Here is a 19756-nt window from a genome sequence, read left to right on the forward strand (position 1 = left end):
GGTTACTCAGAGGTCTCTATAAGCCTCTGTTAAAGACCAACATTACATCTTTTTCCCATAGTTTCACTCTTGTTTATGCCAGATGTTCTCATTTAAATTCAATACTAGCCATGGAGCAGTAAGGATACCAGGACTGGACAATTCTGTAATGCATATACATTTTTAGATTTTATCATTTTACAATTATTGAAATATAAAAAATACAGTATGAGAAGTTGGCTGTACCCAGATGTGGCTAACGAACAGGTGCATGTAATTTCAATTCTAGGAGAAGGCATATGATGCAAAGGCTGGTTGTCTTGATTCAAAGAGCCCAAGCAAAGACCTAGATCCCAGGAGATACTGTGCAACTCTGGATCACCCACTGTTGCTCTTTGGAGGCTTCTACACAGCAGAAGTGACACGATACTTCTCTCCATCGTGATATTGCTTATGCTTTCTGCTCCTTTATTTCTGCTCTAGTATCTCCTTAATAATGTTTTGTAACTTTCCTCCAATAAGATCTTTCTTGTTTGCAAATGCAAAAGGAACCTCTTGCCTGCATGGCCAAAACACCTCTCCTCCTCAGAGCTGTAGTCTGAAAAAGGTAACATCTCCAAAGCTATAGGTGGACCACTCCTGAACCATCTGAGACAAGACAGTTTGGTTCTTCTCTTTCAGCTGCATAGGGGAAACTGATCTGCCTGAGAAATGCAGCCATGCTGCCAAAGCCATGGGGGCAAACGTCCCATCCCAAGAGAAACCAAAAGATCAGGTGCCTACCTCAGGACTATGCCATTGGCTGAAGGGAATTTAGAAGGCATACAAATGTATCTGAAAATGCTCTAAATATATATTGTAAAGGACAAGAGTAACTCTGAGTGCAGGTTAGGTTTTGTGGATAAGAATGGGGCAGGAAATGGTGAGTCTTCGGTTTGAATTTCACTGCAGCCATTAACTAAGTACATGGCCTTATGCAAGCTACTCTGTCTCATTCTAAGCATGCCATCTATAATGACCAGAATTAAATTCATAGTCCCAGCTAGAGTACACCTATTGAATCTGTTGACTCACATATGGGTCTACCTAGTTGGAACTATCAGGTTGTTGGGAAATTCTGCAGGAATTCCTTTGAATGCACCAGGAGTACTGTGTAGAATGTTTTTATTATCCACACAATCTTTTTATTCCTTTGCTAACTATATGAGTTAGCCTAATGAATCCACACCCAAGTCATTCTCTTGAGAATTAAAGTCCCCATGATACAATTACTGTTCTTAGATATGACCCTTACATCTGCAGAATCCTAGTACAGAAAATCCCCACTGCTTCCTTTGTCATATAGTGATAGCTTTTGTCCCTGGCAACAGCTGTAATAGACATACATGTGGAAAGGAATGCTCAGTTTTTGATAGATGCAAGATGCAAAATAGAAACATGTTAAGGGGAGGAACTGCTAGACAGCTCAGTGGTTTTGGCATCTGGTTGGGAGTTTGATTCCCCACTGTGCCTCCTTGACAGTGGCTGGACTCGATGATCCATAGGGTCGCTTCCAGCTCTGCAGTTCTAAGATGGTGGTGGTGGAGGTAATGATGATAGCAAAGAGGACTAGCTATTTTGTTGACTTCCCAATGAGAAAAATACTTCACTTAGTATTGAACAGATTGTTAAAACAACAGCAGCACAGTGCTCATTCCACTTCCCAAGAATGTTTAAAACAATTTTATTTAACTCTTTTGGTATTCAACTCATACTCTTTTTTTCCTCAAGCTTGTTCTACTTTTTGTCGTTGTTGTTTAGTCGTTTAGTCGTGTCCGACTCTGTTCTACTTTTAACTGCAATAAATCTTTGCAAAGCTTACTAAATGTCATACATCACTGGAAGTTTGCAAAGCTGTATGTGCCATTTTAGTGACTTTGACTCAACACTGTTGTGTTCACCTGGTGGGAAGCATGCATATCAGCAGCAACCTCCAGAGTGTATGTTTCTGTCCACCACGATTACAGTCTCAAGGAGGGATCATCTTTCATTCCATTAGGTATTCTTAGCTAAGGTTGGGCAGGAAAAAAAAATCCCCTCATCTCCTCTCAGAATAGTAGTTTGAATTAACATTTACAGCTATGCTAAGTATTTTAGGGCTTGTCCAGACTGGCCACTTTGGCTGTGGGATGGATCGGGCCACAAAGGGGCTGTTGAGGTTGGGAAAAAGGAGCAGTATGCCATTTGGCATGCACGTCCTGTCTGAACAGCAAACAAACCCCTTGTAACCCAATCAGCTGTCAATTAAGCACTTGCCCCAATCATCTGCAGTGGGCCAGTGAAAGTGAACTCTTTTACATCATTCCTCTCTAATTTTTTCAGTGCCATTCCATTTTCTTCTTTTTCCTCTCCCTGCTTCCCTTCCCTCATTCTCCTCTCACTTTATCTCTCTTCCCTCAGAATCTGCAGCCACAATGGCAAAGGCTGCTGGAGGCTGCTATCTCCAGGATAAACAATGAGTATGCCAAAAAGAATGCATGTCCTCCTGCTAGGCTAGAAAGGTGCGCAACAGCCCTTAAAGGGGAAGGATGTATCATTCCAAGTAGAAACACTTGCGGACAAGGTATTTTTTTTTCTGACCCAAACTGTGCCATTAGGGATCCATAAACCATATCTATATGCCAGTGTGGACACGCCCATGCTTTCACCAGAGTAAGGCATCCCATTATGGGGACACAGACAGTAGCAATTCCACAGCTGACTACTTCATCTTCTCACTCATGCAAATTTTGTATGCAATAAACAAAGTGCTAAGAATCTAATCTACACTCTCACTTGGCAATGGGAAACTTTGTCATTATTCATATGATATCTGAAAGGAAAAATTTGCGAAAGAATAGTGACTTATAAATTTTTCAAGAGATATTTAATACTGCAAGGCTAAAAATACAGTGCCTTTGTAATATACACAAAAGTGCATCATTTGCATTATCCAGAAAAAAACAACGTAATAAGATTTGGATTTTAAGGTATTTTGGGGAAACATCTAGAACTTAAAAACCCATCACAATTATACTAGATACTTCAATGTAAAATAGAACTTTAAAAGTTGATTTGCAAGTCAGCAGTATTTTAATCTTTGGCCAACAGTTCCATACATTTCTTTTCAATAATGCAATAAAAAAGGCAGTAGAATGATAAGGGAAGACACAATCCAAACTCACGTTTTCAAAACTAAGAAGGGGGAAAAATAATTAAAGAGTTTTCAAGAACAGGACTACATTGCTGTTGTTCAGAGCGGGGGACTGGGAGGCCTAGATGAACAGTCCTATTGGAAGCATTTGTCCCTGTTTAAAAAAAGAAAATAAAAATAAAACTGCATTGCAATTTGCATAGTCTTAGGAAGGTGAAATGTCATTAATAATCATGCCTATTCATACCACAATTAGAGTCGGGAAGCTTACTTTTCTGGACTATAAAACTGTGTTTTGTGTCACATATTTTTAGGCAAATGAGTACAGGATTACTCTTTTAGAGTGGTTTTTGTTTCTTACCATGGGAGCCCTAACTTTGGAATTACTGGTTCTGCCAGTAAAAGACATTCAGAATAATGGAGGTGCAGCCCTGGCTCTTTCACTTTGGCTTAAAGATCCTCTAAAACCAAGTCATAAGACCATTGTGGTTTCCACATATGGTAGTACCCTTCCTACTAAGAGGAAAACTTGAATTAAATTCTTTGACTAGAACATTGTTATCATTGTGAGATGGCCTAAGGCAAGAAGGAAGGTCAGGAAAAGAGAATGTGGGGCTCAGGAAGTGGGAGTGGATTCAGCATAGCACGGTGGCCCTTACAGATGTCTACTATGCTCTTTATATGTTTGAGTGGGTCTTACTTTGCACACTCACACATTATTATCACCCTGCAGAAGCCAGATGTGAGTGGGAAGGAACTCTAAACAATTTTTTTGAGGAGATCCCTGGTTGAATCTTTAGCATTTCTTGTCAGACTTGCAAAGACCTTTCTCTGAAACCTAGAAGCCACTACCAATCTGTATAGACTGAACATGTTTCTGACCAGGGTCCAAATTCAGATTCAGAGAAGTATTTGGTTGTGGGTGAGGATGAAAGACAAAATGGTGGGATGACAAATGGCAGCATATGTTAACTTAAAACTCCGACACCCGCCCCCAAGGCCTATATTCGGTTCAATGCTTACATATGCCTCCTAGACAAGGGCTGGACTTGATGATCCACAGGGTCCCCTGAAGCTCTGCAATCCAAGATGATGATGATGATGATTTGCACAGTGATTCAGCTGTACAAGCAGTTGCAACAGTCTGATGAAGCACATGACCAGACATATAAACAGCAACCTAACAAACAGCTACATCAAGGTATAAACAGCTACATCAAGGTATAAACATCAAACAGGATACTGGCCAGGATACTGACCAAGTAAATAAGCCTAAGGAGAGATATTAGAATGGGAAGGTACCCAAACAAAATCTGGGATCTACTGAATGAGGAAGTTATGGAGAAGGGGATGGCACCAGAGAATCAGACTGTGACCCCAGGAAAGGTGAATTTGGCTCCAGGGCCTGCTGTAGATAGAACTATATGGCTCAATGATCAGGCACAATATGGAAAGTTTCTGTGTCATAAATAAAATTAAACTAAATATACTTAATACATACACATTTATATGCACATCATTTTAAATATGAATTACCCTCTCCCCACGATTTTAAAGGATATTTCAGCACTTGTTGTTGTTGTTTAGTCGTTAAGCATGTCTGATTCTTCATGACCCCATGGACCAGAGCATGACAAGCCCTCCTGTCTTCCATTGCCTCCCAGAGTTGGATCAAATTCGTTGCTTTTTAAGATGCTGTTGAGGTTTGTCATTGCTTTCCTCCCAAAAAGCAGGCGTCTTTTAATTTTGTGGCTGCTGTCTCCATCTGCAGTGATCATGGAGCTCAAGAAAGTAAAATCTTTCACTGCCAGGAGGTGATGGGACCAGATCTTAGGGTTTTTTTATGTTGAGCTTCAGGCCATTTTTGCGCTTTCCTCTTTCACCCTCATTAAGAGATTCCTTAATTTCTCCTCACTTTCTGCCATCAGAGTGGTATCATCTGCATATCGGATTAAGATTCCAGCAATCTTAATTCTGGCTTGGGATTCCTCCAGTCTAGCCTTTCACATGATGTGTTCTGCATATAAGTTAAATAAGCAGGGGGACAATATACAGCCTTGTCTTACTCCTTTCCCAATTTTGAACCAATCAGTTGTTCCATATCCAGTTCTAACTGTTGCATCCTGTTCCACATAATGTCAGCATAACAGACATTAATTTGCTTTCGTTTGAGTGAAGTTTAGAAACAGTGGATGAGCCAACGTTATTGCTCTTTGGGTTCTGACTTGCTATTGAACCGTAGACACTCACCACACTGAATTACATAATGGATTCACTGCCTATACAAGTTGTGTTCCCAAGAGAGTTTTGATTTGATCCTGTACTTGTGAGAAACTGACAGGCCATAGCTTGTAAAGCCCAATGGATAAAACTAAAGGTGGGGGGGGGGAATCATAAGGCCTTATGGATTTTGGAAGTAATTTGCAATCCTATACACACAATAAAACAAAGTTTTACTATTGAGAGTGTACTTTTCACATTTAGAAAATTACACAATGCAGCAATTATTACATGTTTCCACTATCCAGAGTCCTTAACAATGAAGAGTGCTAGCAAAAGTGGCACATTTCAAAAACAAAATTGAGAGAAATAGACAAGCAAGAGTGATGATACATCTTGCAAACCTAAAGGTCTGAGGTGCCTCAAAGTTCACAGCATTTTTGCCAATAAATTTTACTAAGGGGAAAGGAACAGTCACAGCTCTTTTACACAGGCTGCCTACTTGTAAAGCACAAAACATGTTCAAGTCTGAGCAGACACTCACTGCCAAATGAAGTGATAAAAGATTTACAGTATGTTTAACCACAAATATTACAAAAAGGAATCTGGTTTGTGCCTGAATAGATTATGAAACTGCTTTTACACTCAGCCCTCTGGATCACTGCTTGTGAAGCTGTAAAAAATTCCCAAAATTTAATTACATTTCTACCCCATTTTTCCTCAGAGAAGCCTGAAGTGGCATATGTAGTACTTTTAATTCCTTTTATTCTCACAACAATCCGTCAAGGTAATCTGGATTGAAAGAGAATAACAGCCCTATATATACCATAGACTCAGAAGGTTTTTTGCATATAACACCCAGGCTTCCCTTTCTGTTTCTATCCTGCACTTTACTGCAGACACCCATTCAGTGGAAGTAGACTAGATCAGTGTTTCATGGGGAAAAGATGGAGCAAATGGAAGAGAAAATAACAATAACTTCCTTTTCACCAGAGAAAACACACAAAAAGTACAAAAACAACCCCAAAAAACTCTTACCCAGGGTGGATAAAAATCAATGATTTTTTAAAATCAATTTCATTTAAATCAAATCCACCCTGCTCTCATCTATGTATTTCATTCAATGTTCATTGTCATTGTTTATCAACGGCAGTAAATTGCTACATGGATGCAACGACTCCTGTATCACTTTCAACACGAATGTTTTCCATGCACGCTCAGCTTTTTCACACGGGCATGTACAAGTCTCCTCCATCCTCACTCCTTCTCTCTTCCTATATCCAGCCTCAGAACACAAACATAATACCAATCAAGAACAAAACTTACTCACATAGACAGCTTCAAACCCTCTCCACAGCAGTATTGTGAGCCAATGCACACACCTTTTTCCCGGGAGGAATAAAAACAACTGAAAAATGGGGTTCACAGTACAGAGAACAATATTAGAAAGCTCCTCTGCCACATGAATTACTTCAATATTTCAAATTTCAGTTTCAGTATATATGGCAAAAAGTTCCAAAACAGAATTATGGAACTATATATGGGTTGAAATCATATTGTTTTAATTTATGCTATGCAAGGCTGAGAATGTCATCAGCTATGCCAGTTTTTCAGAAATGAAACATTTCCACTCCCTCTGCCCCAACGTCTCAAGTCTCCCTTGGGAAGTGTTCCATTGTGGGCAAGCCACCGAGTCCTGCAATATAGCGGAGGAGTCTTTGATTTCTCAAAACTGCCACCATCAGGATGATTTTTACCAACATCAACAATTTTTCAAAATTAAAGACCCCATCCCAATAATCCCACAGCCCCCAACAGCTTCCCCATGGTGAAAAGGATCCCAAAGGACCACTAGAACCTTTGGTGGGGGGATGGAAATGGTTAATTTCTGAAAAACAACAGTGGCTTACACATTGCAAGTATTTCAGCCATTGTGAGTAGTTCATTGTGAATAGTTTCCAGAATTGAGGCTGGAAAAACCTGTGGCCACAGATCACTGGAGGCTGCTACTCGATTCTACTGTCTGATATTGTCTCCACTATTGTTATGTACCTGCACCGGTCCTGGTCAACCCCTATGCTGACATCATTCTTCACCAGAGGTCTACGCTAGATAGAGAGGCAGCTGGTTGGGACAGATGACCCAGCCAGCTGGCTAATAGGAAGCCAAAACAGACTGGAAAGCAGACAGGCTTCTGGGCAGCTAGTAGGAGAGCTGCAGGATGGATGGTGTTGGTGTCAACAAGATAGATGATAGTACTCTTGGAGAGATGGAGGTTCAGAAGAGAAAGAGTGGACTGGGTGGATGGAATGCAAGCTGGAGAACCAGCCAGCAGATGGACAGGCACATTTTGTAGCATCCATGTGATGCTAGTACATAGCTTAAAACTCAGTATTTTCCTCCCACTCACCTAGGTGCTCTCTCTCAACCCTCACTCATTCATTAAACCCCAGGGGCTCCTCTCCCTGCCTCCTCCACTTTACTCACCCCAATACTCATTCTCTTTCCACTTTATTCTCTCTCCTCCTCCTCATTATCTAATATTTTTCTTTCTTACTTATCTTCCTGTTCCAGTGCACATCCAGTCTTTTCTTATGCACACTCCTTGCCATCTTTTCAGGCAGCTGTTACTTTTCTCTCCTCTTATTTTTATGAACAGTTGAGGCAGGAGGTGCTGAATGAACTGCTGGTCACATGTTCTTCACTTTACCGCTGGCCTACATTGAGCTGCCTGAAGGCCCTCTGGAGAAGTGTTATACCACACATGAATGCAGCTCCCTCTGTGCTGCTTAGGAAAGCCAAGCATCTAGTGATTGAACATGGTGTGCAGGCTGCAAGCACCTTAAATTAGCTAAAATTAATTAATCTTTCTTGTAAAAAAAAAAAACCCTAGCAACTTGGTGATGCATACCCCCAGGCTCCTCTTAATATGTATGTTAAGTATCAAATGCCTAGGTTTCACTGCCATAGAACTATGGTAAATACAGAAGCACCTCCTTTCCTTTATTAGAGATGGCCAAATTAAACTCACCATTGCCTGCAAAAACTTTCTCTGGGAACTACAGACTGCAACTACAAAATGGAGTAGGTTTTTTTTTGTTTTTGTTTTTTTTGCAATCCTCTGAACGTTGTTGGACTAAAGCTTCCAACAACCCTAGCCAGAATGAGCAGTGGTGGTGGGAATTAGAGTTCAAGAGCAGCTGGAGGACCATACATTTCCCATTCCTGATGCTTGTTTGAATGAAATGGCCAGCACAGATCCGAAGATCCATCGATAAAAGGCAAACCTATAGATAATATTATTACTTTGACTTTTCATGTGATCTCTGACTATGACCCAATTTATTTAGAAGCCACAGATGTTCTCTATAGTAACCTGAATGGGCTACATAGAATTTTCAGAACAGTCACAGAATCTGCAGAGCAAAGCAAATTGCTGTTCCCTGTTTAAAGGTATAGACTTTGGAAAAACCTCCTCAGAACTTATGCAATACATACGCAGTCACATCAGAGAGCACACCAATTAAGAATATTTAGCTCAGTGAGGCAAAACCCAAATAAAAATAAAGAGACAAAAATGTTGCGGCACCTTAAAGACTTAACTGCTATATTTTAAGTTTTCATGGACAAATCTGCTTCCTCAGACATAAGAATGGGACTACATGGCAAATATTTATACATGGCTCAGTGAGTTAAGTATCTGGCTATGGAGCCAGAGGTCAGGAGTTTGATATGCCTCCCAGAAGAAGCACCAACCTATGTAGCCTTGGGCAACCTCCACAATCCCAGGGTGTCTCCAGAAGGGAATGATTAAACCACTTCTGAGTATTCTCTACCTAGAAAACTATGAAAAGGGTCATCACAAGTCATAAATGACTTGACAGCACATTATCATCATCAACAACAACAAGTATAAGAACGTTATCAAACATAAGTATCTTCTTTGCAGTTTTTCCAGACAATTATCTGCCACATGCCATATGCTGTTTCCTTTCAGATTTTGGTACGCTGACTCATGGAAATGTAAGAGCCACACACTTCGTCAAAGTGGCAATCTCATAGGAAGTGTCTGTTTACCTTACATGACACATGTCTTGTTTATATAAAAAAGATCTGAGGGAAAAAATATACTTCTCTCAGCAGAGGAGGATTCAAAAACAATGTCAATGAAGAGTAGGCACATCAATCCCAAGCATAGTTTGAATCCTTAATAAAAGCAGTGTTTGCTTTCCTTCCATATGCTGAATTTTAGAGCATTTATTTTAAAGCAAATATTGCTAACAATACATTCTGCCACTGTTCTATTTTTTTAAAAAATGTAATGGGGGAACAATAGTATCCACTTTTAATAACTGCTAAAGCCTGATTCAGTCATTACTCGGCTGGTTCTCAGTGACAAGATTAGAGAGGAATGATCAGCCCCTACCCCTCCATTGCCATTTGCTCTAGGTGCAAGAATTGCTCTAGCAACATGTCCAAAAAAGAGAAGTTCCAGATCATGTGTAGGTTCTCCATGCAAGCACTCTTCCAGCGTTTCGTCTTCACACACATTCTCCAGATGGAAAAAGTAACAATGGAAAGGCAAGGCCTAGATATTCCTTTGTAAGCTTGTTGCCAAGACCCATCAAATGATGCACAACGGGATAAACCTAGTGCACAAACTTCATCCAATATTTCCCTGTCAAAATCAGTCTTATGACTTTCAGCAGGTTCAGATCCTCCAAGGAGAGCCTCTAGAAGTCATTTTGCAACACCTCTTATTGTAATATCAAAAGGATATTGCACAGCACACACAAGCTATTTACACATCCAGAATTAAGACATTCCCTGTGAGCAAATTTTAATTTAAAGTGCCATAGCCTAAGCATGAATGATCAGTGGCCTTCCTTTTGTATAAAGTTCAAAGCAACTCACACTGACAAGTACACATGCTTCAGGTTCGCAAGCTCTTGCTATTCAGTTGTCTTCAGAGTGACTTGCTACAAATCTAGAGCATGGAAAGTTACTTACAAAAAGCAACAAGTTATAGTTCCAAGGTCCCCAATTTGTTCATTATTTTTTTATAAAAGTAACTATTTGCTATTACATTTCTCAGAGGCAATTAAAATAGTTACTTTTTAACACTTAAAAACATGTTACTGCTGCAACCCATTGGCTTGTACTTCAAAATACACTGTTTTCCCATACAGTGGGGTCTTGACTTGAGAACTTAATCCGTATTGGAAGGCGGTTCTCAAGTCAAAAAGTCTGTAAGTCAAGTCTCCATTGACCTACAGTGCATTGAAAACCGATTAATCCCGTAACAGGCCATTTTTATTCCATTTTGGTTTTTTCCTGGTCTGTAAGTCAAATCTCAGTCTGCAAGTCAAACCTAAATTTTGCGGCCAGAGAAGTCTGTAACTCAAAAAGTCTGTAAGTCAAGCCGTCTGTAAGTCAAGGGTCCACTGTACAACATATCTTCATCCCAACACTCACAATAAAACACAAGGCACAACCTTTGAAACATGTGGCAATCCCCCTCCACCACATCCCCATAACAACAAGAGTATAACTGAACATTTCAGTTATATAGCAAAAGGAGTGACACTTTCTCTTTTACAAATGTAACTTAAGGAACTGCACCTTACTTACTACTAAAAAGGAATTAAACAAAATCAGTTACCTCCAAGCTATATATTTAGACCACTGAGATCTCTGAAATGAATACACACATTGAGACTTCACTAAAGGAAGCTACCACAAAGCACATCAGCTTTGGGTCAAGGTTCTTTGCCAACTCCCACTAGCCCTCTGCTTACTCTTAAAACAGTATTGACATAGCAGGGCAAGTGTTGGACTGGGATTCAGGAGATCTGGATTCCAACCCTAATAGAGCAAATCAGCCTCTTTCAACCTGACCTATCTCAAAGGTTATTGTTATGAAGGTAAAATGGAGAAAGGGTGAGTCATAGCACTGTCTTAAGCTCATTGGAGGAGCTATTTCCTTCACAAATAAATAAACAAATGAAAACAAAAGCCCTGGACAAATGAGGATGTGACTTCACCAGGTGCCCATTGATCACTAGGCACCAAAACAGACGGGGGGGGGGCCTACGTGACAATGAAGATCAAAATCTGCTTGAGCAGTGTTCAAGCAACACATGCTGATGGATGGGAAAATAAGGAGTCTAAGAGTAAAATAATTTTCCCAGGAAGATTAAGGTAAAAGTAAGAAGAGTTGCTTTTTAATGACAACACCCAGAATCCTGCACCCAACATGCCTTGGATAAGAATAAGGGCAACTTCATCATTTCTAACTGGAACATCAGCCTTGCTTTTTATACGTAGAAAACCATTACAGAGTAGATACCGTTTTCATGTCATATAAACTAAGACAATGTTTTTCAATGGTTCAGACAGGGAATGTTCAGGGATAAATCAACGAGTGATAAGGTAGCAAGTGATGTACAAGCTTGTGAATTGGTCCTTCACCCAGACACCAGCTACTTTTAAAAGAACCTCTCTTTTTTTACATGTACAGATAAAAAATAACATCAGGATGCTTTACACATACCAAAAGAGTATAAAATTATAAAAACACACTTTGAACTTCTTGCAGTAAAATAAGAAGACATCTCTGAAATGTAAAGTGGCATGTGGAAAAGCCCCCAGGTGGAGTCCAGGCCCATTCAACCCACCAGCAACTATCCTGGCCAACACGGGCTCTCTAGTACCTCCACCAACAGCTTCCACACTTCCTACCCAGAACCTTTGTAACTGGAGAAACATTTATTTGTCACATCTATAATTTGCTTTACCTATAAGGAGTTCAAGGTGGCATATATGGTCTTCTTCCTAATTTTTATCTTCACATCAGCCCTGGGAGGTAGGTGGAGCAATTTTTGATCGACCACTCCAGCTAGCTAAAAGCTGTGAGTACCTGCTAATGATACCTGTTAAAATCTACAGCAAAAATTGAGGTCACAAAAGAGTGATTTACTTTTGCACTGACAAATTTAGAAAGAGGTCACTGAACCTGGCTTTCATTAACGGTTCCTCTTAAAAACAGCGACACTCAGCAATAAAACAGAGTCTTTAAAACAACAATAATCAGGTATTATAACATCTCTAAAATGAATTTGTTTGCCCTTTTAAAAATGGAAACAGAAGTAAACAATTTACAAGATAAATTCTAACTTAGTGCGATCCAGCATAGAGAAGTAGCATTGAACATGGATCTGTCCAACACACACAACGGCAAAAGTTGAAATCTTCTATAACCACTGGAAACTCATATGTTGCTGACAATGGGGCACTGCCCAACTTTACACTCTGATTCCTCTCAACACAAGGCAGAGAATCACAGCCCTAAGAATATTCCCTTCCTAGTGTGTCTATATATGAAAATCCACTTTGGCCTCTCACTCTCCCTGCGATCTTTGCTCTGCTCTCCTGTGCCTTACCTTTTGCCATATTGACTGTAATGGGCATCAGATGCCATCATTTTCAACAAATATGAGACCACATTGTAGAAGCAATGTAATGCATCTTCAGTACATCATGAGCCCAGGGACAAAGGGAAATCCTCACCTCATTCGCTCCATTCCCCCCCCCAAAAAAAAAACTTGTGAGGTTTCAAGGATTCTTAGGAAAGCCCTTGCACGGAGAGCAAGATATTGCTGTGAGGCAGTGGAATTAAGGAAAACTGGAGAGAAGCAGCTTGATGCTGAATAAAGTCATTTAATTAATTAATTAATTTGTTTGTTTATTTATTTGATTTTTACCCCGCCCCTCTAGACAACGTCTACTCGGGGCGGCTTACATAAGTTAAAACACATTAAAACAGCATACAGTATAACATATATAATACAAGATGGCAAAAGTCAAGAACCAAGAGGGGGAAAAAAGAAAAAGAAAAAATTACTTAGTTGACTGGGGGGAAGGCCTGTTTGAATAACCAGGTTTTTAGCTGAGTTTTGAAAACACCCAGCGAGGGTGCCAGCCGAATTTCAGTGGGGAGTGTGTTCCACAGCCGAGGGGCGACCGCCAAGAAGGCCCGGTTTCTTGTTTTCTCCTTCCGGGCCTCCCTCGGCGTCAGTCCCCTCAGCCGCCCCTGCTGGCTTTGTTGGATGATTCGGGTAGACCTGGGCGGGAGGAGGCGATCTGACATATATTGAGGTCCCAAACCGTTTAGGGCTTTATATGTGATCATTAACACTTTGAAGTCGATGCGGAAACGAATAGGTAACCAGTGCAGTGCAGCTAGAGTTGGGGAGATATGCTGAAATTTTCTCACCCCACTAATAAGCCTAGCTGCTGCATTCTGGACCATCTGAAGCTTCCGCATCAGCCTCAAAGGCAGCCCCACGTAGAGTGCATTACAATGGTCTAATCTCGAGATTACGAGCGCATGGACTAGAGTAGTGAGGGCCCCCCCGATCAAGATATGGCCGCAGCTGGGCAATCCGCCATAGATGAAAATAGGCGGAACGGACCACGGACGCCACCTGGGTTTCCATGGTGAGCGCCGGGTCCAGATGTATCCCCAAGCTGCGGACCTCACTCTTTGCGGCAAGGGTCGTCCCTCCAAAAGGGAGGGAGTCACCTATGCCACTGATGGGAGGGCCATCCACCCTCAAGACCTCCGTCTTGTCCGGGTTCAGCCTCAATCCATTTGACGGCATCCATTCCAGTACAGTCTCCAGGCAGCGCTAAAGGGACCGGACAGCATCCACTGAAGATGGAGTAAAGGAGATGTAGAGCTGTGTGTCATCAGCGTACTGGTGACATGAAGCCCCACACCCCCTGATGACCCCACCCAGCGGCCTCATATAGATGTTAAACAGCATTGGGGAGATGATCGATCCCTGTGGAACCCCACAGTTGAGACTCCATGGGGCCGAGACATTTTCCCCAAGCTGAACTCTCTGGGGGCGGTCCTCCAGGAAGGAGCGGAGCCAGGCAAGTGCAAGGCCACCGACTCCCAACTCGGAGAGCCTCCCCAGGAGGATACCGTAGTCGACGGTATCAAAAGCAGCTGAGATGTCGAGGAGGACCAACAGAGACACATTGCCCCCATAGGCCTCCCTCAACAGGTCATCCAGCAGTGCGACCAGTGCCGTCTCTGTACCATAGCACGGCCTGAAGCCCAACTGAAATGGGTCCAGAGCACTGGTTTCGTCTAAGAGCACCTGAAGCTGATCTGCCACCACTCTCTCAACCACTTTGCTGAGGAAGGAAACACTGGCGACGGGCCTATAATTGCCAATTTCGTCCGCCGCCAGATTTGGTTTCTTCCTAATGGGCCTAATGAGTGTCTCCTTGAGGGCAAGGGGAACCTTGCCCTCCTGGAGAGACCCATTAATTATTGGACCCATTAATTATTGCAGTGGCCCATTCAGTTGTTACCGGCCTGGCTGCTTTGATTAGCCAGGCCGGGCAAGGGTCGAAAGAAGAGGTGGTGGCCCGACAGCGATCAAGCGCCTTATCTACCAAATCTGATGTTACAGGCTGAAAGGAGTCGAGAATTACCGGGCAGGACGGAGCTCTGGACATCTCATTAATGGCAGGCTGTCAGGCTGTAAAGCAGAAGAACACAATCTAGCACCCTCCAGATGTTTTGCATTACAACCTCCACAATTCTTGCCCACTGGCCATCTAGTAGAACCATGTTGGCTTAACTCTGCTGTAATGCCTTCAGAGATAGAAGATACAAATAGCCTGTTCAAAATGAGTGGTTGTGTGGCTTTCATCCTGTATTGGAACCATATGGGCTACCATCATAACCAAACTCATTAGAGGGCAAGCTCTGGTGAGCTCAACAACAGATATACTTGAGTAAATATTCATAAGATTGTACTCCACATTATAGTGTTATCTGTGTTTCTATCACACCAAACTATTCAAGATTATCTAAGTTAAAAAATCAGAAAGAGTATTTATTTATTTATTTATTTATTTATTTATTGTCATTGTAAGTACATACACAGTATACCCATACAATGAAATTCACAGACACCCAGAGACCAGACACATGCACACACATAAAATTCCCCAAACACTCCCCACCCACTTCAGAAGTATCATGAAACTTAAAAAAAAACCTACTTAAACTGTGAATGAAATTAGTGTCTAGAACAGTGGACACAAATGTTTTGATATGGCTTAATTATAATCACTCAATAAAGATCTGATATTGAATTTTAGATTTCAGTGAAAACAATCAAATCACAATACTGAACTAGCACTGTTAACAACTGTTAGCACACTATGTTTTGCTACTACTGCAGCAAATTCAGAACCGGGAGTATGAACTATCACTGTTAACAACAAATACATTCACTGGCAGAAAATTATTAGGAGTAAATATTAACACAATGAACATAACAGTGCAAACAAGATAAATGTTGTGCATTGTTAAGACAGTAGGGGGCAGAAAAACAAACAGAAGTAGGATTTCCTACAATGCTTTATTTACTTAAAGTATTCATGATTACATGCAAACACACTGACTAGACAAGGAAAGCAGGATAAATTAATTAATAAACCTGTCAGATATGGGAACTGAAACTATGAAGTGCCATGAGTATGCAACCAACTACATGGCTGACTACCATAGATAGGTTTAGCCAATAATAGGTGCTGCATGGCCATTGTCCTCAGGAATTTATTTACTGTTTTTTGTCTTGGAAACACTATTCAGGATAAACTGCAGGACTAGGTTGGAAATTGGCAATTTGGCTAAATGCATGAGCCAATTCCATATCACAATCTGCTCCAGGATGCCTCTCATGCCTCCTCCTACTTTTGCATGCCACAGCAAAAGTAGACCAACCTACATCCAGTTTGTTTGTTCTTCCAAAAAAATGCATTATAGAGGAAGTCATAAGAGGAAAATGCACCTTGTTTTAAAGGAGCATCATGCTTCCAAGAATAGTTCCGTCTTAATAAAAACGGCCTGCCCCTGAAATGCTATTATTTTTTTTAAAAATGTGTGCTTTTTAAAAAAATGTGATGACATATTCAAGTAGATATCTGCATTGCTTGTAATTTAAAAATGTCTGTAGTTTTCTACCAGTTAACATAAAAGGGAAACCAATGGCATTTAAGAACACTAATACGAGTTGATAAATACAACATCTAAATGTGTGCATGCATGTGCCCTCTAAGATATAGTTTAATACAGCCATGCAAATTTATTGCTTGGTTTTGTAACAACCAACCCATGACAACCCTGCACAATAGATCAGATACAGTACTATCATTCTTCTGATGTAATAGGGTCGTTTTCATTTTTAATAAGCATAGCTATTCATGATTTAACAAGTCTGCATGGCTTTTTCTTTTCTTAAAAAGAGTACTAATGCAAAATGTTTGATATGACAAGTTTTTTTTCCTATTTGTGGAATCTGAAGGCAAATTTTGCATTATACTAGCCTATCAGCATTCTGAACAGCATAACACAGAGCAACTTTATTTGAAGAGTACTTCAACTGACATTTTTGAAATGTAGTGTTAACTGTTTGCCAAATTCTAGCCAAAGCTATCCCTTGATCATTTTCGTAGTGTTCTAATATTTACTACCCAGATTTACATTAAAAGATTTGCATTTACTTGTATGCAATGAAAAGCTTGCTATAAGGCTACAGACAGAAAGACTTCCTTCATCAGATTTACTTTGTTAAGGGTATAGCACTTGCCCTGTATAACATAATACAGCCGAAACAGTACCAGAGTGACTTTTAATCTCCAGCAGTGACATCTGTTGCTTACTTTCTAATGATGCAGTCTGGAAGCCATTCAACAGTCAAAATAATAGCACATCTTTCAAACAAATTAAACTGTCATCTGTGATAGCCACATAGAAATTGACTAGTCACAGCATGCACCAACAGCTTGAAGCAATAGCAGTTTGATAAAGGGGAATTTTTTTTTTTTTTGCTCACCACTAGTCCTTCTATGTTAACTTTCTCAGAATCTGTTTAGTAGGGAAAGCAGAAAATGATCCAAGCAGTGTTGCTTGCATATTCAAACCTAGACTGTTGTTACACTGACAATCTGAATCAATTTCTGTTCAGACTTTTTAAAAATCAGGTTCGAGTCACATGGTACTTAAACAAGTGCCTGTGTTCACTTGCACTGAATGGAAATTGATTTATTCTGGTGCCTTAAACCAGTTTTGGCATATACTCTGCTGAAATCAACTCATTTCGTTTCTGTTTTAGGAGCATGCTATTCTTAAAAATTTTGATTTTTTTTTAAAAGTAAGTGATACATCGATAAATCAAGTACTTATGAGGTGCCATCTGGTTTCATAATAGTTATTATAAACTACAGAGGAAACATTAGAGATTAAAAAATGAGAATGGGCAGGGGCAAGTGCAAGAACCCCCCCCGTCATTTTTCCCATTGTTAGAGGAGCCAGTACAACTGAACTCAGTGAACATATCTGCATGACATTGCACTGCACTAGAAGCTACACCAGGTTTTTGCTTTTAAAAAAATGCAAACCATTATTAAAGAGGAACAAAAACTAACATTTCACCATGACCACATTGTGCCAACAGGAAATGACAAGAAGATGGCCAAGGATATGTCTCAGGAGCTTTTATGGGTGTAGGAATGCCAACAGGAAACTACTAAACATCAGTGGGGTGCCCATGAAACACTAAGAAGCTGTCATCAAGCAGCAGTAGAAAATTTGGGATGGGGGGAGAGAGACAGAACAGACAATAAGGACCCTACCAAGAAGAGATGGTTACAGCAGGCACAATCTAGATTTAATACACAAAAACTGAGTAAGAAGGCTGGGGAAATGACACTGCATTAATTGCATACCTGTTGCAAAACCGCATCTCCTGCAGATTTGAATGGGCCATTGACAAACTTCCAAAACCCAAGTTACACTTAATTAAATGGCACCCAGGAGATCTTAAGAGTTCAAAAAGTGAATGCTGAGCTTCTGGGTTGGGCACACACTTCAGAGCTTCTGCCTGACCACACAGAAATACCTGAAGAGAAAAACCTTGGAGCGAGTCAGCGCAGCTGTAGTCCACAAAACGCCCTCCTATCATCAGGATGTCAGCCTCTTGCAATGCCCTACGCAGAATTCAGCTGGTTGTTTCTCTGCAAGAAACTAGCATAACTACCCCACTGGAACCGGTTGCACGGAGAGTTCCCAATTTCCACCCGAGACATTGTCCACATCTCACTGTTAGCTGAGAAGCTTCCGCCGCCGCCGTTCCCCCTTTTTTGGCACTTTCTCCCCTTCTCAATCCTGCTTCGAAGCATCCTCACCCTTCGTCTTCATGGCCAGCATACTCGCTCCATCTCGTCACCTATCCCCGTCCCCCGCCGCCCCGCTTGTGTGTGCGTTATTTTCTGACACACACACATACCCCTATGCACCCACTCCGACACACAGAGAGAGAGAGAGAGAGAGAGAGAGAGAGACATATGACGCGTCCCTCCACATTCCCCCACACCGTCGGGACCTCAGGCATCTATCCTTTCCTTCAGAGAGAGAAGGGGACGAGGGAGAAAGCAGAAAAGCACCGGAGCCAAGCCGCCGAAAAGGCGGCCGGGCGAAGGCGAGGGCGCACCGCTGTCCGTCCCGGGCAGGCGGCCCCGGCCCCGCTTGGCGCTCAAGCGCTTCGGAGGCAGGACCGAGAAGCTCGGAAGGGGCTCCAGACCGCGGGAAAGCCGCGCGAGCAAAAAAAAATCTCTCCTCCCCACAAACAAGGCTCGCCATCCCGCGGGGGCGGTGAAGAAAGTCCCTGCTCGACCGGGAAAGAGCGCTCTGCCCGCTCGCTCCCTTTGTCGCGCTCCCGCCTTTCTTCTCTCCACCCGGCCAACCCTCAGCCCGCCGCGACTCCCGTACCTATTTTAATCCGGACGCTCTGAAACACCCGGAGCCCCCCTTCTTCCACCGGCATGCTGCAGCCTGGCGCCTCAGCAGCTTCCTCCGCCGAGAAAGAGGCCGGCTCGCGCTGCACCCGCTGCAATTGCAAGTGCGGCGCGAGGCTGGAAGTGGGACCGAAGGAGACCCCGCGCGCGCTCCCGCCTCTCCTCCCACTTCCCCCCCCCCGTTCCCTCCCCTCCCGCCCCGCTTCTCCTCGCTCCGCTCTCGCCCTCCACTTCGGAAGGCGAAAGAGAGAACATCTCCCAATAGCGGCCGCCTCCACCGCTGCTGCGCTCTCATTGGCTAATGGGAGGCCGGGGGGGCAGCCCTCATTGGGCCGAACTCTCTCGGGCCGCTCCCTATTGGGGGAAAGAATGAGAAACACGGGGAGAGAGAGAGAGAGAGAGATTTCTCTCGCAAAGCAAACAGCTGGACGGAACGCGGAGATGGAGGAGGAGGCGGGGGGGGCGGCCTGGGCCGGCGGGCTGCATAGCGGGGGCCCCCGG

At 42.2% G+C, this 19756-nt stretch overlaps 1 protein-coding gene across 10 annotated transcripts in view; it reads right to left on the minus strand.

The window, feature by feature from the left end:
* The window catches only part of RASA3 (RAS p21 protein activator 3), a 189435-nt gene extending 170005 nt beyond the window's left edge, over nt 1–19430 (minus strand). For 7 of the 10 annotated variants that reach the window (XM_072994575.2, XM_078391461.1, XM_020783990.3 and 4 more), the window contains exon 1: nt 19230–19430. In XM_072994575.2, the coding sequence (XP_072850676.1) occupies nt 19230–19284 (55 nt within the window). In that variant the 5' untranslated portion in view covers nt 19285–19430. Of the gene's footprint in view, nt 1–18187; nt 18783–19229 lie in introns of those variants that run through there. The other 3 variants (XM_078391462.1, XM_078391463.1, XM_072994576.2) reach the window with 2 other exon arrangements.
* Nucleotides 19431–19756: the final 326 nt, after the last annotated feature.

Source organism: Pogona vitticeps, chromosome 3 (assembly GCF_051106095.1).
Source record: "Pogona vitticeps strain Pit_001003342236 chromosome 3, PviZW2.1, whole genome shotgun sequence".
NCBI classification, from domain to species: domain Eukaryota; kingdom Metazoa; phylum Chordata; class Lepidosauria; order Squamata; family Agamidae; genus Pogona; species Pogona vitticeps.